General features: G+C 44.9%; 2 protein-coding genes across 3 annotated transcripts in view; one reads left to right on the top strand and one right to left on the bottom strand.

Annotated features, from left to right (window-relative positions):
- Positions 1-4,336: 4,336 nt before the first annotated feature.
- On the bottom strand, positions 4,337-16,393 carry ABHD4 (abhydrolase domain containing 4). 2 transcript variants are annotated; one of them, XM_011372759.2, is made up of 7 exons: positions 16,161-16,274; positions 12,929-13,017; positions 11,336-11,708; positions 11,031-11,185; positions 9,266-9,377; positions 6,506-6,692; positions 4,337-5,770 (listed from the first exon to the last, which is right to left on the bottom strand). In XM_011372759.2, the coding sequence occupies exons 2-7, from the start codon at positions 12,966-12,968 to the stop codon at positions 5,681-5,683; spliced, it is 957 nt and encodes a 318-aa protein (XP_011371061.1). In that variant the 5' UTR covers positions 12,969-13,017; positions 16,161-16,274; the 3' UTR covers positions 4,337-5,680. The 2 variants fall into 2 exon arrangements, with proteins under 2 accessions (XP_011371061.1, XP_011371059.1); XM_011372757.2 differs by having other exon boundaries at positions 5,529-5,770; positions 16,272-16,393.
- Positions 16,394-24,568: 8,175 nt separating this feature from the next.
- DAD1 (defender against cell death 1) overlaps positions 24,569-25,356 on the top strand; it is a 17,999-nt gene continuing 17,211 nt past the window's right edge. Inside the window, exon 1 of the mRNA XM_011372756.2 lies at positions 24,569-24,869. Within this exon, the coding sequence (XP_011371058.1) occupies positions 24,659-24,869 (211 nt within the window). The 5' untranslated portion in view covers positions 24,569-24,658. The remainder of the gene's footprint in view (positions 24,870-25,356) is intronic.

Raw genomic sequence — 25,356 nt, 5'->3', positions numbered from 1 at the left:
AAATTCTAGTAAATGAACTTGTCAGTAGGGCAGGGATTTACCAGGTGCTCTGCTTCCGAAGGAGAAGACTTAGAGTCAATGAAGGAGACTTAGAGTCAATGTCTTGATGCTTGGGTCCTCTGGCATTACTGTATCCTGCCTCAGATCAGTTTTGCAATCTGAATTTAAAAAGCATCACTCATGTCCTCTGTTTATCTTAACATCTATTCCATACTTCTGCCGGGTTTTATTTTCCTGTTTGTTTCTTCTTTCATTTCCATCCATACACTTCCAGTTTCAGTTTTGTGATTTCCTTTTTGACATACACACTACAGCTGAAACTAATTAGATCAGCTTCATCTGAACAATGTTATCCTTCCATAGTCATCCTCTCAGTCATGAGTTCCACCTCTTCTTATGATAAAATTCCTTTCTCATTCTTGTTTTCTATAATGTAATACTTCCGAGACTTTAGGATTTTTATTAAAATTAATCAAAATTACAAGAAAGAAATCCCTGAAATCGATGTTTGGCAATAAGAAGTAATATTTCCTCCCAACCCCCAAAGAATCTTTGAATATCAACATATTTTCATTAAAAAAACAATAGTTTAATTCTAAAAAAGTTAGAAAAGACATATGTCGGATTTTAAAAATATTGAAAAAATTTATTTCCTCATAGACCAGAAATCTTTTGTCATGGACCAGCTGCAGTCTGCAGACTCGTGTAGGAAAATCATTGCTACAATACGTGATTTTGCAGTGTTATTTGGATACTTTTTCCTTAAAAATTTAGGAAGTATATGATGCCTGTTTTTTGTGTTAGTTATGTTATAATTTAATCAGAAGCCTATAGATTTTCTGTCATATGTCACGAGCCCTCCCCAAAATCCTGTTCTCTGGCACGGTATTAGTTGTCAGGTGTTCAGCCTCACAATTTTTCTTTTTCAAAGTCAAACAGAAGAGATGAGAACATCACCTACAACCCCAAGTCCTTCAGAGTTCTTGTCACTAGTATATCCCAGGTTTTTTTCTGATTGTGGAATTGGTTCTCATATGTATCAAATGAAATACGAGGTTGCCGAATTATAACAAACTCTACATCAGACCTCAGAACACACTTGATGAAGGAGCACCTAACTGTTAGCAAGGCTGGGTTTGCAGAGGGCTCCTTCTAGCACTTCATGGAGCCATCAACCAGAGAATGGGGTCTTATTTTCCTGGGTTGGAGGGAGGGCTCTGTGCACTTGTTAGCATCAACGACCCCCTTAGCATTCTGTCTAGGAATGTGTTATTCTCGAAAAAGTGTCAGGTGGCGATTGTCTTTTCTTCCTCAACCCTAAGTGAAGAATGGTTACTTAGTAGAATAAAGACAAAGACTTTCTTAGCAGTGCTGAACTTATGCTATAAAAAACAGTCAATATTAGCAAGTGAAAAGATGGCTTGTCTTGAGCTATTTCACTTGGATGGGGTTGGGACTGATCCTCAAAAATCTCAAGTGTCTCACTTGCTTCTGCAAGACAGACCAGGACCCTGGGGAAGAGGAGAAGAGAGAGGGATTCTAGAGAAAGAGCCCAGATCTTTTCCAAGGAGAACTTTGTATGAATTGAAAGGTCACATTATAAGAAGAGAGATGTTTTGCACCATTCATTGGACAAGGTGTTTGTTATCAGCCAATTGGATTATGTTCTAGCTGGTCATGAGTGGTACCTGTAGTTGTGGGCTTACAGGGTGAGATAGCAGAGTGGAGAGATGTATTCGTCAAGATTTTCTCATCCTTTGGGCAATGACACCAGACTGAATTTTTAGTACATATATTTTGGTGTCTATCCCAAGGAGGAAGTTAAATTTAACACATTTTCTGTTAGCCACTGAACAGGGAACGTCTTCCCTGGTCTTGGGTTAGTCAGTCTTTTATGTCTATTTGTGGAATCTCTCCCTGTAAACTGCTAGTCCTTTGAAGAGCCCGTTTATTGCATAAATCCTTAGAACATGTGGAGAGCGGTTTGTAAGCTGACAAGGTCCTTGCAGACTGCGAAGGCAACCAAGGGTTACTTCGCCTCCACAAATTCCTCCTGAGAACAAGATAGTATAAATAAGGCCACGGGTAGTTAGATAGGCTGAAGGCCATAAGAAAATGTGGTCTTGGAGAAAGTAGAAGAAACAATGTTGCTATGAAACTTCACAAGCCAGCAATCGTATGTTCCTGTATAAAAGCAGCTTGCAAAAAAACAAACTGGGCCGTTGTCCATCATTAGTGGGCAGCGGACCTCCTGATCCCCGCTTTCTGTCTTCTTTCTTTTCTCATCTCCCACCGTTCCCACTCAGGTTTATTTTCCAGGGCCGCGCTGGACGTGGCAGGATTTACCACTTGCTGGACGCGACAAGAACATATCAGGAAAGGTGCTGATTGGGTGGTGTGTTCATAGTTCATTGTTCTTAGTCCTAGCCGTGGGAATGTTAGCAATGGCCCAGTCAGATGGAGTGTGTGTGTGTGTGTGTGTGTGTGTGTGTGTGTGTGTGCGCGCGCGCGCACCTGGTTGTATAAACAGGGCACTCCGGGTGACCTTTCTCAGACTCTTCTTGCACCTGCTCCTGAGGAGTGTGTTTGCACTGTGGTGGGTTTGGGAAAATCAGGCCATCATGGCCAAAGACCCTACTTCTCCATGTGGGCCTTCTGGGTCAAGTATCAGAGACCCAGGGTAGCTTAGACCAGTGCTTGCAGACAGCGGGGCATGAGAATCTCCTAGGAATTGTGTTTAAATGAAGATGTCATGGTCAGACTCCATTTAGATTTACTGAATCACATTCTGGGGGAATATAGCCCAAAAAACTACATTAAAAAAAAATACCCTAGGTTGTTGTGTTATGTGAGCAGGTTTGGTCACTACTGCCTCACTTGGCCCATTCTCTAGGGGGGTGGTAGTGTCGTTCAGTGTTGACAAGTTCTTTGGATTTTACCTTCTTAATATTTCTTGCATCTTTCTCTTCTGTGTGCCCACTAGCCACTGGCCAAGTCCAAGATTCCAGCATCTTTGGCCTGGAACACTGTAGTCGCCTCAAAGTTCCCTTGCAGGGACTCAAGCCCCTCCCATCTGTACTCCACAGAGCTTCCAGAGTGGTTGTCTCAAACCAGATTCTGTCACATTTCCCACTCCACCCTGAAACTACTCGTTATTTTTTTCCATTGATTTTAGGATGAACACCACAACATTCTTTTCATGGCTGGAGGGAGTACATGGGCGTGTGCCCATCCACTTCCCCAGCCTCATGTCACAGCCATCGTTCTTGCTCATAGGCCCACCACATTCTCTTGCACACCACATTCTCTCCAGATACTCCTTCCCCTCCCTTCACCTGCACTTCCTTCAGGCTCAGCTGTCATTACTTCTGAAGAAGGCTTTCTCAACCTCTCAGTTACAATTTTATATTGATTTACATAATAATTTGAGGAAGTGTGCCTCTCCATGTAGAATGTAATTTCCCATAAAGGCAGGGACCAAGTTTCTTCACTATTGTAGCCTTAGTTCTTGGCATGCCATAAGCTCTAAATACCTGCCCTCTCTTCCAGACGGCTGAGTTGGCAATTAGGCAATCTTCAGTCACAGAGAAAGCACAGGGTCTCGGGATGGATCAGAGTTTTGTAATTATAGCCAGGAGTTCCAATCAATCGATCATCCATTCATTCATCATGAGGTGCCACTTCGAGCTATGGAATTCTGAGCCTAGCTGGAGCCAGCCAGCACACAGTGGGCACTACTGGTAATGATTTGAACATTTTTTTGAATGCTTGGCATATCTCACTTTTCTGGCTCAATGAAAACATTTATTGAACATGAACTAGGCATGTGCCAGATGTGCTCCATGTCCTTAAGTAGCTTATGATTTAGGAATGAAAGATGGATATGAAACAAGTGACTACATGTTTGAGTTTTACAAAAGGGGCCGTTGAATACGCCTGGGAGGTCAGAGACAGGCTTCCTGCAAAGGACTATCGAAGGGAATGAGTAGGAGTTAGGAGAACACGCTGTAAGGCACAGTCCGGGTGAAGGCTCATGTCGGGTGAACTTTGGAAGATGGCGATTTACTCAGCAGCAGGGAGCACACAGCTCTGCCTATTTCTCCTCTGTGAATCAGAGTTTGGCCCATCCACACTCCCGATTTATTCTCTGAAGGGGTCGGCTGAGATGGCCTGTGCCAATCATGATCTAGAGGGTGAGGGCCGTGCTAAAGGGAAGAGGGAAAGGCGTGTAAGCTGGAACCTCTCAGGCCTCCTTCTCTAACTCAGGCATCACAGGGGCTGTTCAGCACCACCCCAGCTCTCTTGTCGGAGCAATATGAAACAGCATCACTGCCAATAGCTTTTACTCATTTCTTTATTAATGTAGAAAAGGAGCCCAAGGTAGCTGGACCAGTAGTACAAAGCACCAGGAGTTAATATTATTCTGGTGAAAGGTGGCTTTACAAAAGTGAAGGAGCAGGTAGGCACTGCCCTGGTTCTGGGGCCAGGCCCAGCCTACTGCCCAGAACCTCACAGCAGCGCCTGGAAGCAGACCCTGGGAAAGGGTGACAGATGGCAGGGATGGAGGGCCAGGCAGTGAGAACCGTCCTGTGGCTGATGAAAACAGAAAACTGGACCATGAGCAGGGGCTCCAGAGGGCCTCAGCTCTGGGGGCAGGTATAAAAACCTTGCTGGGCACAAGAATCCAGACACGGCCCTGGGTGGAAGGGCCTTTCCCTGCTCTCTCCAGTAGGGGCCATCTTTGCTCTATACTAGAGGTGGGGCTTCAGGGCCCAAGGCACAGAGGGAGGCCCAGGGGCTTCCCTGTTGGGAATAAGAGGGGGCGTAGAAGGAAGCACTTGAACGTACCCAGCTTAGGCAGCCAGGGCTGAGACACAGGGCAGGACAGCAGCACGCCTGCGCAAAGGGGCTGGAATGTGGGGCAGAGATGGGCTTATCCTTGGCTCGTTACCCCATAGCAATGGTGCCTGTCTCGAACCTTAGCAAATGGAGTCTGCAATGAGCACTGGGTGTCAGCAGACCTGGGTTCTAATCTGAGCTTTCTTGGAAAAGAGCTGTATGACCATGGGCCAGCTATGTCCTGCTTTGGCCTGTTCCTGATCCGTTAATGAGGGCTTTGGATATGACATCTCTGGTCATGGGAGGGGCTCTGCAGAACATGGAAACTCCAGGACCTGCTCTTGGTAGTTAAGTGGGAACTGGTCCCAACCAGACCCTGAATATTGGCATGGGAGGGGGGCCAGGGGCTGATGAAATAGGACAATGCTCTTGTGTGGAAACTTCCACCACAGACATTCCAGAGCTGGGAAAGGTTGTGGGAGCCTCTCCTTTGTCCAGGGGAAGAGAGGTCCCCCTCCCTTTTGCTCGGTGCAATGTGGCTCGGTACAGGCCCTCTATAACCACTATCTGGGTAACACTTGGCGTGGAGAGAATGGGGTGTCACTAAGCAACCCTTTATGTTCTTCCTCAAGGTGGGGAGCTCAAGGCCTCTTGTGGCTTCTGCCTCCAGCCTTTTGTATGGGGTCAGGAGTGCTCTTTACTGTGTTCCTGCTGTGAGGATAGCCCAAGACTCTGCCTGGCTGGCACGTTAGTTGGTGAGGAAAGGACAGAAGGGTGAGTAAGCAGACAGGGAGGTGAGAGCGACTCTCCGGCTTTCTCCTCTTCCTCTAAGGAGAGTAGCTCAATCAACCGAGTCACAGATCTCTTCCACCATAGCATTGAAGATGTGTGGCTGATCTGCATAGACGTGGTGTGAAGCACCCTCAATCTCCTGTGGAGAGAGGAACCCGCCAGGGTAGGACAGCCCTTTACTCTGGGCACTGGAAAGCTATTAAATCATTTCTTTTCCTTGAGACCTGCTTGCCCATCACCCATGTGCACTAATCAGAAACAATGGTCCGCTTTTCTCCCTGGACCTTGGCACTTTCCTGCGGGAGCCAACGACTCTAGGTATCCCATTCTCCTTCTCCCGTGGCCGTTCACTGTATCTTGCCTTCCATGCTAGCCCCACCACCGACCGATCTACTCATTTCACCCACCGGTCCTTTAAACTAGGGCCCATTAGGCACCCAGCCTAATTAAACACACTCCTTAGCAAACAAGGGTGAAGGCGGGTAAGAAAAATGGGAAGGTAAGAGTGTGTTGGGAAGGTGTCATGGCAGCCTCTACTACTCACTCCACTGTTCACATCTCTGGGTTTGAGTGGGAATTACAGCGGGGCTAGAGTGGCGGCATGATGTCCGTGCCTGGCTACCGGACCAGAACCTGCCTTTTTGCTGAATCGGGCTACACAGAAGTGAGAGGCCCCTAATTATGAAATGGCAGAGAGCCAACCCTTTCAAATCCATTGCCCCATCTCAATCTGTCCATCCCTCTTTCCTCCACTGATTCTTCCTTCACCTTCTCTACTCCCAGTGCTCATCCATGCTGAGAGTGAAGCAGCATATGCTGGCATTCGATGCACAGCCTTTTCACTTCAACCCTGCTCCTTGGGCGGCCAACGTACCATGTCTCGGACATAGGAATCTGGCCTCTGCAGCTTCACCTTTTCTCCCGTGCTGGTATCTATCCAGGTGTTGGCCCCATAGATCATGGTGATGGGCACGTCTTTTCTAATCAAGTGAATTCGCTCTAACATGGGGCGCCGGGCCCAGCCGAAGGACTCCATCATGGCTTTGAAGGCAGTCTCACCACTAAGAAGCAAAACAGTGTGAGACGATTAGTAGAATAAACCCTGCAGCATAAAAAAAAAAAGAAAAAGAGAGAGAGAGACCTATCGGTCTCTTCAGAGGCCGGGGCAGTATCTTTATCATCTTAGTATTCCTCTCAGACGCTGGGTTTGAGACTCATTAAATACTGATAAGATTAGGAGACAGGACTGATCTCCAGACGCCTCCTATCACAGAACCGAGTTAGAGGGACACACTTATAGAAACCTCCAAGGCACTGAGAATTATCCAAAGAAGCAATGGGTTAATATTATTTAACAAATATTTATATGTCGTGCCCTGAGTGGAGTGAGGGGACATACGAATAAGACAGATGTGGGACCTGCCCTCCTGGAGCTCACACTTGAGTCATTAAGCAACGAATTACATGATTAATTATTTAACTTCAAATTTCCCAAGAATTATGAAAGGTTGGTGGGTGTCATGAAGACACAGATGAGGGACTTAGCCTGCTGGAGGTGGAGGGAGAAGGTCAAGGAGTTCATCTGATGTGGATGCCGAAGAGCGAGTACTACGGCAGGACAAAGTGTTTCCTGAGGAGACTCTGAGATGAAACGTCAGTTTTGTGAGGACCTCGGAGAGCAGCAGTTTTTGCTATGTGAGAAGCAATGAATGACTGCCAATCGAATTGACGGTGCTTTCTGGTCATTTCCTTAGGTAGAGCTAACGGAACCATTATTATGAGGGGTCTGCAAGGCTGGGACTGAAGCTGCTTTCTGGGCTGGTCTGTAGCTTTTGTGTGAGGCAGAGGAGGGACTGCCTCCTATCAGGTTCAGCCTGTTCAGGTTATTTATCCCTGGTCTCCTTCCCACCCGTGGGATGAAGGGAGCCTAAGTTCCACACAGGCCACCAGAAACAGTTCTTCCTTAAGACATTGCAGCGTACTGGGAAAATCAGGGACTCTGGAGTCAGAGACATGACTTCAAATCCTGGCTATACTCTCTTAGCAAGTCATGCAACCAGAAAACACCTTAATTTTCTCATCTACAAATGGGAGAGAATTTATACCACCTTATTAGGTCACTGTGAGGAAAATGAAAATATGTACAAAGCCCCCACATTTAGGTGAAACGAACGTCTCCTTGCCCGACCTTGGCCAAATTTCACGTTTCCCAAGGGAATGGTAAGTTGCCTTGAACTTGTCAGGGTTACAGTTCAAAAACCCTCAGGGGGTCATAAAATTGAATGATGGTGACTAGTTATCACTGATGTCATCACCGCTTCCTCCAGAACAGGAATGAGTCCGTGATTACATATTCTGTGGCTTAGACTGAGAGGCCATTCATTAAACAGAGCTAGGTCTGGGACTGGGATATGTTCCGAGGCAAAGGCTAGGGGTAGGCCTGTGGGGCCTCAAGCGACTGGCACCTAGCCCAGTGGGGGCTGAAAGGGGGGTCGAGAGCTGGAAACAGGGGGCTAGCTGATTGTTGAGCTGAGTTTCTACAGTGCTGCCTAAACAGGGCCCTTCAATTAGCTGAGCTCATGAGGAATGTTGGATGGATAGGCAGTTCCCACGCTGCCTGAAAGCTATCTGGGTTTGAGGCTAATGCTCAGACAGTACTGCTGGAATGCAAGTCTCCCTCTTCTTCACAGTGTTGGCTCACAACGGGTGACCCAGATAGGGCTGGAATGAGGTGGGGCAGTATTGCTGCATTCAGGGACCTTGGCTCCTGAGATGCCTCCCAACAGCTTGGGGTGAGGCCACCACAGAGGAGGTGCCCCCAGTGGTGCCACCAGTGCAGCCTCCTGGTATCAGCCACTCACACAGCACGGCCCGAGGGGAAGATTACCTCCCTGGCTCTGCCCTGCCTGTCAGCTGCCAAGACTTCAGATCAGCAGGCTTTGTGGGGCCTGTTGTGTGAGTAGTCATACGTATGAGCTTCTCAATATTCTGGGAATACCCTGAAATCTCCAAAAGATTTGGAAGGAATGCCTATCCCAATAATAAGTATTTCTAGGTGCACATAGTTAAATTTTAAAATGCATACTCTCTCAATGGGCAATTCAATTTGCAGAAGTATATTCTATAGTTGCGTGTGTGCAAAGCAAGATGTGTTAGGAGCCTCTCTGAAGCGACATCATGTGATATCTCAGATTGCAAATAACAAGGACATTTGAGATATGGGACAGAAGACTTTTTTCCTTCCTTTTTTTTTTTTGCCTTTATAAAAATACCATGTCTATATCACATTTTTAGTATTAAAAAAAAAAAAGATCTTTTCAAAAGCTTTCCGGACTCTTGCCTGTCAGGCTAACTGCCTATCTCCAGGGAGGAGTAAGTGTCCTCCTCTAGAGACAGCAGCAATTTTAATTACTCTATTATCTTCTCCATCCCTTTGTGCCTATCCCTGGGGAAGCCTCTGGAAATGATCAAGGCTGCTAATGCCTCTGTTTCCCTTTTCCCTAAGTGAATGAAAGATTTGTGGAAGAAGAAATACAGCACAGAACGATCCTGGGACAGTTCTGGAGTTTTCCAGCAGCTGGAGTTTTATCTCCAAACCTGTCTACCTCGATCTGACTCTGGGAACTGCCCTCACCTGGGATTCTGTGCATTGCAGTGGTAGATATACTCCGATATAGTATCATCTTCAAAGAAGTCTGCAAATTTGCGCTTGAAGTCTGGTCGGAATCGTTGCACCAGGCCAGGCCCTGGGAGGGGATAGAAAACCATAGACTGGGCAGTTTGGGGAATGTTTAACAACTTTCACCAAACATTATTTCTCCTAAGGGTTTGTTTGCTTTGTACATTTAACATAATGGTGGCAGAAAGAGTGTGCGAGTCTTGCTGGAAGCTCAGATGACTACCAAGGAGAGTCAGTTGGTTACCAAAGCGTTTTTAACAGTCTAACGTCACTGAGGAACCAGATTATTTTCAACTCAATGATCTTTTTCTCCAAGGATCACAAGCACCACAAGAGTCCATGGTTGAGAGACTATCCTTTTACAGTCTGGGCTGTGTTCTCTCCTTCCTGAGACCCTAATGGCCTTTAATCTTCTGAAGGTAGTGGATGAAACTAGACCACCTCCCAAGAGCCTGCTCACGTTCAGACCTGTAACAGAATACGAGTGGAGAGGCAAACTGAACCCTGGCATCTCAGACTTGGGGCAGTTTTAGGGCAATCCGTTCTCTTCTTTATGTAGTTCATGAACATGCAGTAGGGCACCCAAAACAGACTGCAAAAATTGGGCCTAATGGTCAACTTCTGATCTCTCTCTCTCTTTTCTCTTCTGGTCTTCTCTCTGCATGTGAGAAGCAAGAGGTGAGAGAGAGAGGCACAGCCAGGGCACACCCTGGGCCCTGGTCCTCTTCCATGGCTGCTAGCCAACTGCCCCACCCACACTAACTCTGATGCCCAAGCATGAACTTGGCCAGATGCAAGTCCAGGAAAGGGGAGAGTGGTGAGAGTTGAGCTTTTCCTAAACTTCTACTTTCTATTCGAATGCTAGTTTTTTCTTTATCAGAGGTATTCTGTTTCTCATGAAGGGCTTAAAGAGACAACTCTTACTTAGCCATTAGTAATTAACTCATAATAATGGGCTATTGAACATTACTATGTATCCATAAGCCATTAGTGTAAGATAGAAGGTCATCAAGCTTTTCCATTAAGGGAATCTGCTTTTCACTTTATCAGAGTAAAAAACTCCCCAAACAGGGTGCTGGTAGGGTGAGGTTATAAGCTTGGGACCTACTAATTCCACTTACTCTGGCTGATTCTCCCCAAACTCCTTCCCTCCCTTCAGCCACAGAATTTGCTGACAGCTGCTAAATGGTGAAGATGTGTCTGACTGGAGTAGGGCATGGTTTTGAGGGATTTGCCTGACACTGTGGGTTGTGCTGGAGACTCTGGTTCTGACATCTCCCTGCTGCAGGTGCTAGATCAGCTGCAGAGAGGGGAGCCAGTGGTGGTACCATGCTGAATCGCCAACAGGTTGCCATAAATTCACACATGCAGCATAAGAATTCAGCAGAGGAAGAGAGAGTCACCTTCCTCTTCTTTCATGGCCCTTTTCTCTCTTTCTCTGGGGATCAAGCTAAGACACAGTGGTTTTGCTCCATCTGTCCCTTGGTAGGAAAGCCTTTTCCATGCAGATGAAGGAAAAAAAAGAATCTTCTGAAACTGCAGATAAAGAGATCTGGTCCAGATTAAAAGTTTTAAAAAACAATGCCAGAGCCATTCCCACATTTTAAGAACAGGCTGGGGATGATGGGGGATGATGAGAGTCCAGACACAGTGGGGCTTCTAGAATGGGACAGCCAGAGTTTGAGGAGATAGTTTTTTTTTTTATTTGTAGGTTACTCACCCCAGGGCCCAGCTACTCGAAGAACAGCCAGTGGATTAGAAAGCCCGAGGACAGAGGCCACAGCCTTGAACCAGGTTGGGGGTGCACGGATCTCACTGGGGTCCGTCGGTCGGAGGGGAAAGCCCCATGGGTCCACCAGGATAAGGTGTTTAACTCTAAAGGAAGACAAAGGAGAAGCCGCATTCGTTTGGAGGTATCATAGCCCTTAAATCACCCAGGAACAAGAGAACTATTGGAAACTAATACCGGGAGCTTCCCGGCAAGGCAAGGAGTTAGTTATGATCAAGAGGGCGGCTTCTCCTCACCTTTCAGGGTACTTGATAGAGTAAGAAGTGGCCAGGAATCCTCCCAAACTGTGCCCAAGGAGGATCATACTGGGGATCCCCATGGTCTCCCGCCATGTCTCTATGGAAGTCACAAACTCGTCCTCGGCCCCCTCTGGGTCCCTCGAGAATGTTGGCCTTGAGCTTCGCCCGAAGCCAAGCAGGTCGAAGGTGTGCAGTGTGCGGTGGGCACTCAGTGAATCCATGTTGAGAATCCAGAGGCCCACGCCACCCCCGAAGCCATGCACCATCACCAAGGGGGTGCGGTCTCTGAGCTCGGGGCTCACGGTCACTGTCCAGATCTTGTTCTGGTTTGGGAGAGACACATATCGGGCCAGGAACTTGTTCTGGAGACCTGGGGAAAGGGGATCCATGGCAGAGCGGTGAGTCTGTTTTCTGACAGCATCATCATTTTGCCTGGACTTCCACTCTTCAGCTCTGTCCTTCCATTCCCAAACCCTTCCTGACTTCCCTCACCTCTTTCCTTTCATAACCCTCTCCCCATATACCCTGAGTTCAACTTCGACAATTTGTATAGCTTCTAGTCTGTAGGTAATAAGAGGGGCCATTTTATTCCTTGAGGCTGTTTGCCTGGCTCCTTTTGGGCCCCAAGGTGGCAGTGACCCCACTGACCTCACAGAGCTCCTGCATCCATTGCTCTCATACCTGTGTGTCTGGGGCTTGACAGATGTACAGAAATACCCTTACTGAGGGTATCTGGGAGGGCAGCTTCTCACTGGAGGTGAGCCAGATGGAGGGGGTGATGGATGTGAACTGAGCCACGGGCATATTTCTCTTAGGGACAGACCAAGGTGGGCAGTGCTTGTTCTGCTTGCCTGAAGGCAGTCACATGACAGAGCTGCCTGGGGGAAGTCACCTGGATCCTGGACAAAAGCTTGGAAGCTGTGACTGTTTTTTGACTGCACTTATTCAGGCCCATAAGAGAGAGGGTAGCCCATGGCTAAGGCAGTGGTACTGTGTGGGTAAGCTCACAAGAGAAATACAGGGAGATGTGGCCCAAGGGTCTTGTTTCAGCCAGTGGCTGCAGGTGTTCATGGGATGCTCTGTACCAATATAACACTGCCCATGAGATCTGGTCTCTGGGAATCCCAAACTCCTGTCCCAAACCAGAGAAGTGGTGGGGCATTAGTAATATTAGAGACTATGGGCTGCTGGTCCTCGGGCAGGAAGGTGGTAAATCTAAGAAGTGATTGTGTGTTTGGAAGAAGAGAGAGGGAGAGGAAAAAGAAAGAACTAGGGGGAGAAGGAAGAAAGGAAGGAGAGAATGTGTATATTTGTATGTGTTGTGTGCTTATAGTTGGTATAGGGCTGGAGGTGAAGTTGTGGGATGTGGCAGGAGCTGGCACGGTGCATAGGGAGGGAGACATCAAGGAACCATTATCATAGCATATGGTGTTCTCTGTAGAAATCTCCTCTCAGATCACCGACAACTTCCCGTCCCCCGCCCCCGCCTCCCCAGCATTGTTAATCAGGAGTCTGGACTCAGTGTACCAGGCTCTGGGAAGATTCTGTATTCTCCTGAGGGAGGTGGCACAAGCCATCCCTTCTACTTACATTGGAGGATCCTGGCTTCCACATTCTTCAGCTGAGACATCGAAGTAGGGCGCCAAGCGGGCAGCCAGCTACTCAGCCAGCCTTGAGGCCTGGGACAAGGAGACGCAGAAACACTCATTGGCAACAATGGAAAGGAAACATTGATGCCCTAAGCCTTTCTGACAGTTACAAAAGAGTTATCAGGGTGCAGGGTGTTTCTCAGGCTCAGGAGACCTCCCACTATGGCAATCAGCAATTCCCTCACTGCCTGATAGACTGTTACTCTTCTCCAGTAAATGGCTATTAACAACATGCTCTTTGTTTCAAAGACACTCAGAATATCAGGTGCATGGCACTTTACAGTTTTCAAAGCACTTTTACATTTATTATCTCATTTGAGCTTTATAATCCCCTTTGTTACTGGTTTTCATAATGTTCGAGGAGATCACAAGGGGAAAAACAGCCAATTTTAAACTAATGTTTCAGTTATCTTTTGCTATCCCTGGGACTGGACGCTCCTTCTCCTTTAGAGTAGGACAAATTCCCCTGCCAACTCCCCTCCTGGTAGGGCACTGGGGTTTGTGTGTGCCCTCTTCCAAGCCCTTGGAAGTACAGAGTGCTGCCAGTGCCCAGGTGGGTTCTCAGGCAATCCTCAAGCAACAAGATGGGATAGGCATGGAGCAGGAGGAGGGAAACCTGGGTTCAGGACCTGCTGTGATTCACTGACTGGACACAGGTTGCCTCTGGCCTTGTTTTCCAGATTATAAAATGAGTCCTCACCTCCCATGGCATGCAATAAAACCGATAAGATACCCTATCTTGCTTTCTCCTTCATACTTAGAGGACTTTAAGTCATTGTTGAGTAGAAGTTGACAGCACCAGTTTTGGAATTAAAAAAAAAAAATCTTGGATCTGAGTCACGGTATTATTATTTATGAGCAGAATGGCTTTGGCTTGATAAATAACCTGTCTTTGAAGGTCTAGATATGTAAGGGAACTTGTAAGATGCCTGGGACAAATTAGATGCTCAATAAATGAACTTTTATTATTTCTTATCAATCTCATATGATATTTCTTTTTCCTTGATCTCCGCCTGGGTGAAGGAGATTATAGGATGGATAACACCAGCTATAGGAAGGGCCTGTGAATATTGGCATGGTCACACAGGGGCATTCTGTGGGAGAATAAGGGTAACTCTTACTTCCTTTACCCCCTTAGTATACATTGAGCATTCTGGTATGTCATTTAAAGCACAGAATTTTAGATTAGGTTGGTTCCCTAGGAACCACCTAGCCTAGTCCCTCTATTTTACATTCGAGCAAACCGATGTCTAAAGAGGTCATACAGCTCGTCAGAAAAAGCAGAACTAGAACCCAAATCCCAAATCCAGGTTTCTCTATACCTCTTCTGTGGATGTTCCAGCCTCAGCTTTTCAAGGCCTTACATGAATACTCACAGTATGTAAAATCATGTTCACACTGGTCTCTGTTTTCTGAAAGGAGATGTAATCTAAAGCCAGAAGGGCAGAGTTCTAATCCTGGCTGGTAAGTCACTGCCATTTATCAGCAATGTAACTCTGGCCTTTTATGTCAAAGTTTCCTCATCTTTAAAAGGAGGGTAATAATAGTATTTACCTCATAGGGTTGTTCTAAAGACTAAATGAGTGAATGCTCCTAAAACACATAATGCCTAGGACAAGATAAACTCCCAATAAACTTTTTTCCCCCAGCTAAATCATAAGCTGTCAACATTTCCAGTGTTTTGCAAGTAACAATTCTCAATGACTGAGGTTTGAAATAAATACTTAAGTTGCAGCTGAGAGTGGTACTTCAATGACTTTATAGCCAGATGAGAATTGTCAATTTCAATCAATCCAATCCTACGGAGACTCCGAACCCTTTTGATTCTCCACTGGAATTTTTTGTAAGCTTGAAGTACGCACACCGCCAAGGTCACAGAATTTTTCTAGTCTTCAGAGATAAACTTTCCACATCATAGAGACTGTAACAAGTTAGACCAAGGCATCTGGACCCCGCATTGCATTGTATTTGCCCAAAGCAGCACTCAGGAGAAATGTTCCATAGAACAGTACCATGCTCAGATATTTGGGGGAGCTTTATTTTGCTTCCTTCTTCCCCCAAAATGTTACAGGTACAGCACTGGAAATAGTGCCTGGCATACTAGATCTGCTCAATACAATTGGGGAGATGAGGGCTGTGGGCAGGTGGGGAGTCGTGTAGACTGAGGCAAGGAGCGGAGAAGCCACTTAGCCATAAACTTGGCCTGCCTGGGGTGGTCTCTTCCCTTTAAAGCATTTTTATCTTGATAGGGGTAAGGCAGAAGGGGTTCTGTGTTGAGTTTGGGCTTCTGTGATCTTGGGCAAGTCTCCTAACTTCTATGGGCACTGGCTTCTTCATTTGTAAAAAAGAGCTGAACTACCTGCATCTCAACTAGACCTAACATGTATTTTCCTAAGTCGTTGTAGCTACTGTACATTTCCTCTTGGAAAAGTCATCTTAAAAAGCGACAGTCCCCTGGGCTGTTCCTTGAAGAACAGGAAGCTATTGGTATAAAGTTAATTCGTTTTGCAAGCTGCTGGTTGTGCAGCTCTGAAAAGGGGGAACACAGGATCCAGGAAAGGCCCTGTTCTGATGAAACCAAGGCTTGGTTGTGAGCTGAGTCATTCTTCTGGAAGCAACTTTGCCTGGCTCCTATCACACTGCGAATGGCTAGTCACACCACCTACAGGTGGCATCCCAAACCTGATGCCTTGAGGCAGTGATAAATCTCAAAAGCTCTAATTTTGAGACCACAACATAAAGGCTATTGTTATGACGATTAAAAACATCATCAACTAGCATCGCAAGCTGCAAAGCGTCTTGGTGAGCGAGCACTAAAGAAAACTTGCAAGCCATTATTCCAGTTAGACCAATTATAGAACGGTGGAGCCTTCTCTTCTCTTCCCACACCCCCAACTGCCATCCTGGGGCAAATCCAGACCAGCAGACCTGGCTGCTACCCCAGCATCCGCGTCCCGCAAGCGTGCTTTCGGGGATCTCAGGCATTCCCACTAAATCTATTGTCAGAGTACAGCGGCTAGAGGACAACGAGGAGCGATCTGGAAGACTAACGCGGAGAGTCGCTGAGCTGCAGGCAAACTTATTTCCCATCGCTCCCCCCGGCTCTGCTGCCGCCTGTTCTGGGCAAAAGCAAAGCAAACAAACGCAGCCCTCACCCCTCCCCTGAGGCCGACCTGAAACAGGAAAGGCAGGAAGGTGTCTAAAAGTGTTCCTCAGCCACAGACAGTCCCAGGATCATGGCCCAGAGAGAGAGAGAGAAAGAGAAAGAGACAGGATTAACTCACTGCTGCTCCAGATCATCAGCCATAGTAAACAAGCCCTGCCGGGTCGATCCGAGCCAGCCCATCCCTCCGCCTGACGCCAGCACCAGCTGACCCAGAAAAGGGTAGGATAACAAAGTGGGGCGTGGCCAGCGCGCCGGGCCGGGAGCCCCTCCTCGCCCCCGCCCCCTGCACCCCTCAGACTCTGGCCTTGAACCTCTGCGGGTGGGTGGGCCAGAATGTAGGAGGAGAGGTCTCTGCGGTCTCACAAAATAGGACGCTAGGCCTGGTTACACATTTGGGGGACAGTGAGGGAGATGAATAGTACTGAAAAACTGAGTACCTCACACGAGCTCCACCAGTCCTCCATTCTCTAATAATTTAAAAGTGACAGAACTATCTCTGCACTCTGGCTCGCACACACTTTTTGGGCTCCCCGCCCTGTCCCCGCCCCCAGCCCAAGTCCTGGTGTTCTTTTTACTCAGATGCTCATGATGTTTGTGGAGACCGCATCACTAGTTGAATGCTCCTACAAAGGGCCTAGAAGCCTGTACCCCAAGTAGATTAACAGATTTTGTAAATAAAAAACAGGTTGAATTTAGGCAAACAACAACTTTAGTACACTAAGTATGTCCTGTGCAATATTTGGTACATAAGTGGGCATCCTGTATTTTATCTCGTGACCCTAAACCTCAGTGACATATGCCAGGATGCATTCCCTTTGCTCTGGAGATTTTCCAACCTCTTTCCCAAGAAGATATGGCTCAACTACAGGTCTCTCACAGTTTGGAGGATTTCTGCCTCCTTTCTCCTCAGGAGTGGCAGTTGAAGGACTAACCTATAAGTCTGGGTCTCCTTTAGGTTCCTGGAATGGAGTATGGGGACTTGTGGGGCTACGGTGGCTGGCTCAGCACAGAGATTCTGAGTGTACTTCAAGCTTGCTCAGCAGAGGAGCCAAATCTTCAGGCTGGCTCCAGATTTCACCTGCACTGATAAACAGGGCCTGATGGACAGCTGTCAGATTTCAGGTCATCCCTTGGTTAGGTTAAAACCAGACTAGGGGTTGGTGGAGGTGGATGGGAGAATTCTGGTGCCAAGGGGTTTGTTAAGGTGTTTTTCTTTAGCTGTGCTGCAGGACTCAGGAGATTTCTTCTCTCTTGTATCATGGTGTTAAGCTGATCTGATTATTATTATAAGGGCTTAAAATTTAAGAGAATAGGTATTTATAGAGCTCAGGGACCTAGGAATTTGCAATATGTGGAGCAAAGTAGTATGAGTAGCAGAGGATCTGTCTCTGTTTTACATTCTTTCAACAAAGTAGAGTGGCTCTTAACTCCAGTGTGCCTAAGAATCATCTGGAGGGCTTGTTAAAAATTCTGGTTTCCGATTTCTACCCTCTGAGATTCTAATTCATTTGGTTTGGCTTGATGCTAAAAGCAGCACTTCAGATGCTGGAGTTCTATGATACATTTTGGTTAATTAGAAGCATAGTTTCTGGGGTCAGAAGTTTGGGTTTAGGTCAATCTTGGTTTTACCACTTATGCACTGGACGGCCTTGGGTAAGTTATTTAGTGCCTCAGTTTTCTTCCACTGTCTTGTGTCTTGTGAGGATTAACCAAGGTAATCCAAATAAAATTTTAGGGCATTTATTTATGCTAAAAATGTTACTTATTGTATTATTATTATTATTATTATTAATTATTATATACCTATTCAAAGCCAAGCATTACGTTAGGCACCAAGAATACCATTATCAACAAGAAAGAAATAGCCTGCTCTAGTGGTAAACAGAGACTTTCTATCTGCTGCTACTCTAGGCTGTTTGTCCCTCTGCAGAGCTCGCATCTTTGTATTGGGAGCTTCCCTCAAACCTCCCCTCTTCTGAGGCCTTTCCTGACCACAGGGTCTAAAAGAGAATTCCAGTTACTCTATCACATTATTTTATTTTCTTCATAACACTTATCACTACATGACATTATTGTGCATATTTGTTTACTCATTTATTATCAGTTTATTATCTCTATTAGAGCCTAAGTTTCCTGGGGGACCTTGTCTGTTTTGTTTTCTGCTTTGCTGCCAGCACCAGGATGTCACACACAGTAGATGCTCAGTAGTTATTAGATAAATAAATGGATGAAAAGTCTAATAAGGCAGATGTGTAAACAATTACCTATAAAATGACGTGCTGTCAGAGGCTTTGAGAGCTGCATTCTAAATTGTACCATAAAGGAAATTCCAGACTATATTACTTCGAGACAGGGGAACAAAATCTCCCACTTTTCTGAAGACTTTTAAGATGTAGAACTTTTCGAGGCAAAGATGAGCTGGTTGGAACTGGTAGTCGATCTCTCTAGACCTCATCTCAGGAGGCAGTGCAGAGAAGCATTTGTGTTTTGTTTCCATGTACCAAACCAGCCTTACATTAAAGGTTGCTTGGAAGTAGGAAACTTGAACATATGGAAAATGCCTCTTATACTAAAGTTAGTAGATCCCTCAAGGTGTCCTCACAGCTGGGATATCTCAGGATTGAGCTGGACCTACTAGTTATAGAGTGGAAAAGACTCTCGGTGCCTGCTTTAGGCAGGCCTCTGGGAGAAAAGTCAGGTACTTTTTTCTTATCTTTAAGACAAGATACACTATGTACAAGTATGAAAGAATATATTTTCCTTCTATCTCCAAATATGTGGTTTTATGTATGATTAAAGTATTAATATGGTCTTTATAGATAAAAACTAATTTTGACGAACCCTCTTTTTGTGCCTGTAAATCACATTAAGTATTCCAGAAGTAGGTGGAGCTAATAACCTGATAGACAGGTCTGGCAGGGATGGATCATTCTTTGGTTTGAATGGGTGTTACTGCCTTTTGAATGAACTTTGAACAAGGTGTGACCCTTGGATTAAACACAGGAACTAAGTGGAATAGCTCTAAAGTTGCTCTGTCCAATGCGATAGCCGCTAGCCACATGTGGCTACTTAGATTTAAATTAATAAAAATTAAAGGTTCTTAGTTACACTAGCTACTTTTCAATAGCCACGTGTGTCTGGTGGCTACCATACTGGAGAGCATAGAGATATTTTCATCATCACAGAAAATTCTATTGGACAATGTTGCTCAAGCACCGATGAATTCAGTCACACGTGTGGAGAGTGTACTGCTCTTGGAAAGGACAATATGGTAGATTCTGGCTTGGGTGCCAAGGTCAGAGCATGACTGAGGACTTCTCTTCATGGGACCCCCCAAAGAACTAGGAGGGAAGGAAATCAGATAAAGGAGGCTGCAAAGTTGTTCCCCTCCAGAAAGGACAGTATGATAGGATAAAGGGACATGGGCTTATTGAAGATACTTGCTGCTTTACTAGGACTTAGATCAGAAACTTGATATTTTAGAAATTTGACTTTGTGCTGTTTGCAATTTGATTCCTCTTAAAAATTTCCTTCTGCAAATAACCTATTAATCTATTAGAAAACAAGGTAAAAGAAAAAAATGATTTTTTTTTCTGTACTCGCACCAATACTTCTGACACCAAATATGTGGGAGTTTTCACACCAAGAATTTTTCCAATTCTTGGAGGACATCAACTGGCTGTCCGACAGTTTAACTCAATTCTGACACTAACTTCCCTGAGTTAGTGCAGACTCCATAGGCTAAGGACTCAGTCCCACAAGACTATCCCCTTCCTCCACTTCAGATACCAATCTCAAGTCCAGGTTGTTCACTTGTGCTTTTGATGACCAACTATAAATTGGAAATTCCCACCACTCCCTCCTCAGGTTCAATAATTTTCTAGAAGGGCTCACAGAACCTAGGAAACAGTTTGCTTACTAGGTTCTGGTTTATTATAAAATAATACAACTTTGGAAAAGCCATATGAAGAGATGCATAGAGTGAGGCATGAATAAAGGGGCACAGAGCTTCCATGCCTTCTTAGGGTGTGTAATCCTTTCAGCACTTGGATGTGTTCGATAATCTCTCTGAATCCCTTTGGTTAGAGATTTTTTACACTTGATCTTAGCCAAAAGGCCGAGAAGCAGTTAGGGATTTTTTAAATGGAGGCTTCATTACATAGGCAGAATTGCTTAAATTATTGGCCTTTGGTGACGAATGCAATCTCCAGTCCCTCTTACCCATCTGGAGATTGTGTGTGGGGCCGTTGAACTGAAACTTCCAGCCTGCTAATCACATGGTTGGTTCCCCTAGCAGCTGGCCCCCACCCATAGGGGCTTTCCAAAAGTCACTTTATAACATAAACTCAAGTGTGGTTGTGTGGGGAAGGAGGAAGCTTTCCTCTATTCTTCTAGGTTCTTTTGGCTGGTCTGATAATCAAATAGACTTGAGACAGGTTAATAAGAGAAAACCAAATTTAATTACATACATTCATATAGGAATCCCCAATACATGAAAGAGTTAGAGACCTCGCATACATGAAAGGTTCAGAGACAGAGAAAATTAAGCATAACTGGCATTTTGAGCTAAGGATGAGGCAGTGCACCATGGAGCTCCAGAGAGGAGGAAGGTCATTCTGAGGAAAAAGAGAAGATATTCAGGAATTAGAAGTTTGCCCTGCCCTGTAGATGAATCATAAAGTAATTTCTGGTGATGATTCTTATTATAGGCAGTGACCCTAATTTAAATTCTTTAAGAAAGAGGTAAAAATTTCTTGTGAGCCTGCAGGGTCTTGATTGACTTCAGCTTAAAATAATTCACATGCCAGTGTGGCTTTTCTTGGGGAGGCCTGTTCTGAACCCCTTCAGTTGAAAAGGGCTTGTTATGAATTCAAAAGATGCTCCTTTCATTGTTATTGCTCTGGAGCTATTTTAGGAACTGAGGGCAAAATCAAATATTATAACAAAAAATTGCTCTTAGGAAATTACAAAGGATTTAGGAACTCTGTGCCAGGAACCAAGGATGAAGACGAAATATATATATTTTTATTATATCATAATATCATATAAGAAAGGAGATTTTGGCCACATTGGGGCCAAAGTTTAAAAGGCAGAGCTGTTACATGCAATAGTAGAGAGAAGCAAAAGGAGGGATCTGAAAGAGAAAGTAAAAATACAATATAGTCGGAAAAGAGACAAGAGATTCTTCTTTCCCATGTAGAAATTTTCTTTAGAAGCTTTTTTTTTTTTTTTGGAGAATTCGTGTTTCTTTTGATAAAGAATGTCATTTCTTACTATAGAGACATACACTGTAAAATCATGGCCTTTGCTTGTATGCTTTGTCTTATCGCTTCTCTAAACATTCATTGCTTTTTTGTTAAGATACTCTATGAGCCCAAGTTCTTACCACCTCTTTGAGTTACTCATAATTGAGTGCTCCCATGTGTATGTGCAATGCACATGTTAATAAACTTTTGTTTGTTTTTCTCTTGTTAAATCGTCTTTTGTCAGTCTAATTTACAGAGCCAATGAATCTATATGGGTAGAGGGAAAAAGTTTTTCCTTTTGCTAAAAGATAAACTGAGGCATATTAAAATTTTAAAGTTTATTTGAGTGAAAATTGATTCCAGTCAGGCAGCATCCAGTCTAGTGGACAGAAAGGAACTCTGAGGAGCTGTACACATGAAAGACTTTTATAACCAGAAGAGTGTAGGAACAAGGAATTTATACTGGGCAAGAAAAGCGGGTTATTACAAACTTACTTTCCTTTAGGGGCATCAGGCAGATTGCCTAACTAGTGCTAATCAGGCAATTCCTGATCAACTGGTTTAAGAGTCACTTTCTGGGAGAGCTGAAACTGTAGTTTAGTCTAGATTTGGTGATGTGGGACTTAGTGTAAGTGACTCCATTTTGGGCCTATTGACTTGTTGGTAATGCTCTCCAACAGTGTTTTAATAATAAAACTCTTAGGGTCTATTCTGACTTCAGCTTCAACTTATAACTTTGATTTGCCCTTTGAGAGACATCTGAGTTGTAGTCTCACCAGTGCCATCTTTTGCATGCCCCAAATACTGGGGCTCTGTAGTTTGGCCAACTTTTAATTATAGAGAAATAGGAGAAGCAGACAGTTACCAGGATTAATGATAATTAATAACAGCAAATATTTACCAAACATTCACCATGTTTCAAGTACTATGCTAAATGCTTAACATCTCATTTAATCATCACAACAGTCCAATGATCCAGGTATTGTTATTTCCATTTTATTGAAAAGGAAAATGAGGCTGTTAGACTAACTTGTCCTTGATTAGATCACTACTGAACAGCAGAATCAAGGGTCAAAACCAGGATTGTCTGATCTTCGAGCCTGCACACTTATCTACCACTCTAGACATGAATTTTTACGTTTATTAATTTTCCGATATAAACTATTGAAACCAATACTCATATTAGCAATTTCTTATTGACAGATCAGTCAAAAATGTCTCAGTGATTATAGAATCTCAAACTGAACACAGAACGAGACCTTTTCTTGCTAATTTAAGTAGTCCAGAAAAGCCTTAGTTTATTATATTGGTATTTGACTTTGCAGTTCTCAGAAAAGGATGCATTCTTTAGGTGAATTTGATATCTTTTCATCTATTCTGCTTTCTCTCTTTGAGAGTTTCTGTGGAGGTGCTATGGATCGTTGACGTGGATAAAAGGCAGGCAAAACATAAGGGAGAAACTACTGGAAGGATCCTGGCCAGTGGACTAGAACCCTTTTGAGGAATCCACTCCTGAATGATTAAAAAGCATCAGCCTAGCCTTTAAAGTTTGCAGTTGATTAGTGATGAGGAAGCTACCCTCCTACTTGCTGATAAGGCAGGCAGAAAGTTTCAACTTGTCAGAGAAACTGATGCTTCTTGCCATATTATACTGAAATAGGAACCTGCCTGGTTATCCACTTTTTTTCTTTTTTTTCCTCAGCAACATCAAGAGTTTAAGCTGAACTTAAGTGTATATAGCAGTGCAAATCTCTGTGGGTGTAAATATGAATATAGCTCTTCAAATAGACTGTAAAGCTTTCTGAGGAAATAAATTATTTTTCTTCTTTCTAGAACCTAAGCAAGTCTTTGCCCACCACTGATAACCAGTACGTTTGTTGATGGTGATAGTTTTCAGTCTAAACATGAATAAAAATGAAAAAGAAGGGACGTTGTTATTCGGTTTTTGATTTAGGAATTCCGCTTGAGTACCTAGGATAGTTCAAAGTTATAAATAAGCTTAAAAAGTACCTCGTTATGGGTGACTTGCAGCTGAAAGGTGAGATGAACTAGGTTTGGAAAGTCAAATTCATGTGAAATTCAAAGGGTAGTGAGAGTCAGAAATTAAAGTGGACCTTATTTTGTAAAAAAATTAAAACGCTAAATATAAATACTTGATACCACTTGTTAAAATACAAAACCTCAAACCTTGTTTCCTCTGCAGAATGAGTTCGGAGTGGGTAGAGGTTGAACTAAGCAATGCTCTTGTAGGCCTTTCAGCGGTAACATCCTGGGATATTACACTGGGTTCAAGATGGCAGCTTAGGAGTAGAAAACAGCTAAATTTGATCATATAACTCTTTGTACGTTAATCAGCTGTCCTCCCCACCTCATTCTCTCCTCTTCCCCCATCACTGGCTCTTCTACCACTGTATTCGATCCCCCTGAGGGTACCTAATTTCCCTGAAGGTACCTACAACGTAGACAACGTCGGCCCCAGTAGGTGCCCAGTAAAAGTCTGCTGAATGAATACCTTTGGGCTTAGGGTCTAACGCGTTTATTCGTAAGCACGCCCTGGGCCAGATGCCGAATCCAGCTTAGGGCTCTAAACCCAAAGGTATTCATTCAGCAAACTTTTACTGGGCTCCCTCCCTCCGCCCCGCACCTTCCTTCCCCAATAACCACTTCAAAACTAGTGCTGGCGCAGTGATCGGCTGCAGTGGTTCTCACTGCTGGGCAATTTGACACGCTCTAAAGATCTGGGACAGACATATGGAGTCAGAGCCCTTATCAGGATTAGGACCGAGCTGGTACTGAACCTGGGGCGCGCCGGGCATTGCCTCAATACGGATCCAGGTCTGAAAACGGTAGGACTAGGGCAGGACTCGGGTGGACCCGAGACAGCCAGAACCCTCGAGTAGCTACGCGGTCGTCTGTAAAACCTCTCCCGCTCTTCCTCTAATAGTATCTTGTTGCCAGAGCAACTGCGGGCGTCACCAACGTGACTGCGGAAATAGAACAGAAAGGGTACACGTTTTCTGTCTGATGACAGAACTATTGCGCAGGCGCACTAACTTTTTCCGGCTGTAGTTCGCGTTCTATAGCTGTATTCTGCGTCTGCGCATTAGTTATGGCCCACCTCTACGCCTGCGCAAATTGACCATCGGGGGGAGGGCGTAGCTGGGTTACAGCGGTGCGCATGCGCAAACGCCACATTCGGCGTGTCGTCGGGTAGATTAGGAGTTGGGGGAGTGCAGGCCGGAGCACCCAGTTTATAGTCATGTCGGCTTCAGTAGTGTCGGTCATCTCGCGGTTCTTAGAAGAGTACTTGAGCACCACTCCTCAGCGTCTGAAGTTGCTGGATGCGTACCTCCTGTATATACTGCTGACCGGGGCGCTGCAGTTCGGTTATTGTCTCCTCGTGGGGACCTTCCCCTTCAACTCTTTCCTCTCGGGCTTCATCTCTTGTGTGGGGAGCTTCATCCTAGCGGGTAATGATTCTATAAGTAATCGCAATAATGTGTTACTTTGGTGCGCTGATTTTATTCCCACAGTACTTTTTTTTTTTTTTTTTAAAATATCAGATCACTTCCTCGCGAAGTTGTGAGAGGAGCTTGCATTGCCTCTTTTTGTGAGTGGGGAAATTGAAGCTCAAAGATTATCATGTTTCAGACACCAAACAGCTCTCTAGGAGCTGGAATTAAATCTATAAAGAAACTACCTTCATGCTACCTCTCAACCTGGTGATCCATTTCACATCATATTGGTCCAGAGAAAACTCCATTCCGACTTTTACTTAGCTTTAACACCCTTTTCAAGTTGGTAGGCTTTTAAAATGGAAAACCCAACTCTGAAACATCTCACTGATCATTGGCCTAATCATTACTAACTTCCCTTGAAATGTTTCAATGAATAGTGTAAGAAATATAAATATAGGAGCTTTGCTTGTTGAACCATCCTTTAGTTGGCTTTGGCATT

Source organism: Pteropus vampyrus, unplaced genomic scaffold, assembly GCF_000151845.1.
Source record: "Pteropus vampyrus isolate Shadow unplaced genomic scaffold, Pvam_2.0 Scaffold213, whole genome shotgun sequence".
Lineage (NCBI taxonomy): Eukaryota > Metazoa > Chordata > Mammalia > Chiroptera > Pteropodidae > Pteropus > Pteropus vampyrus.
This window is presented reverse-complemented; position numbering and strand designations above follow the sequence as displayed.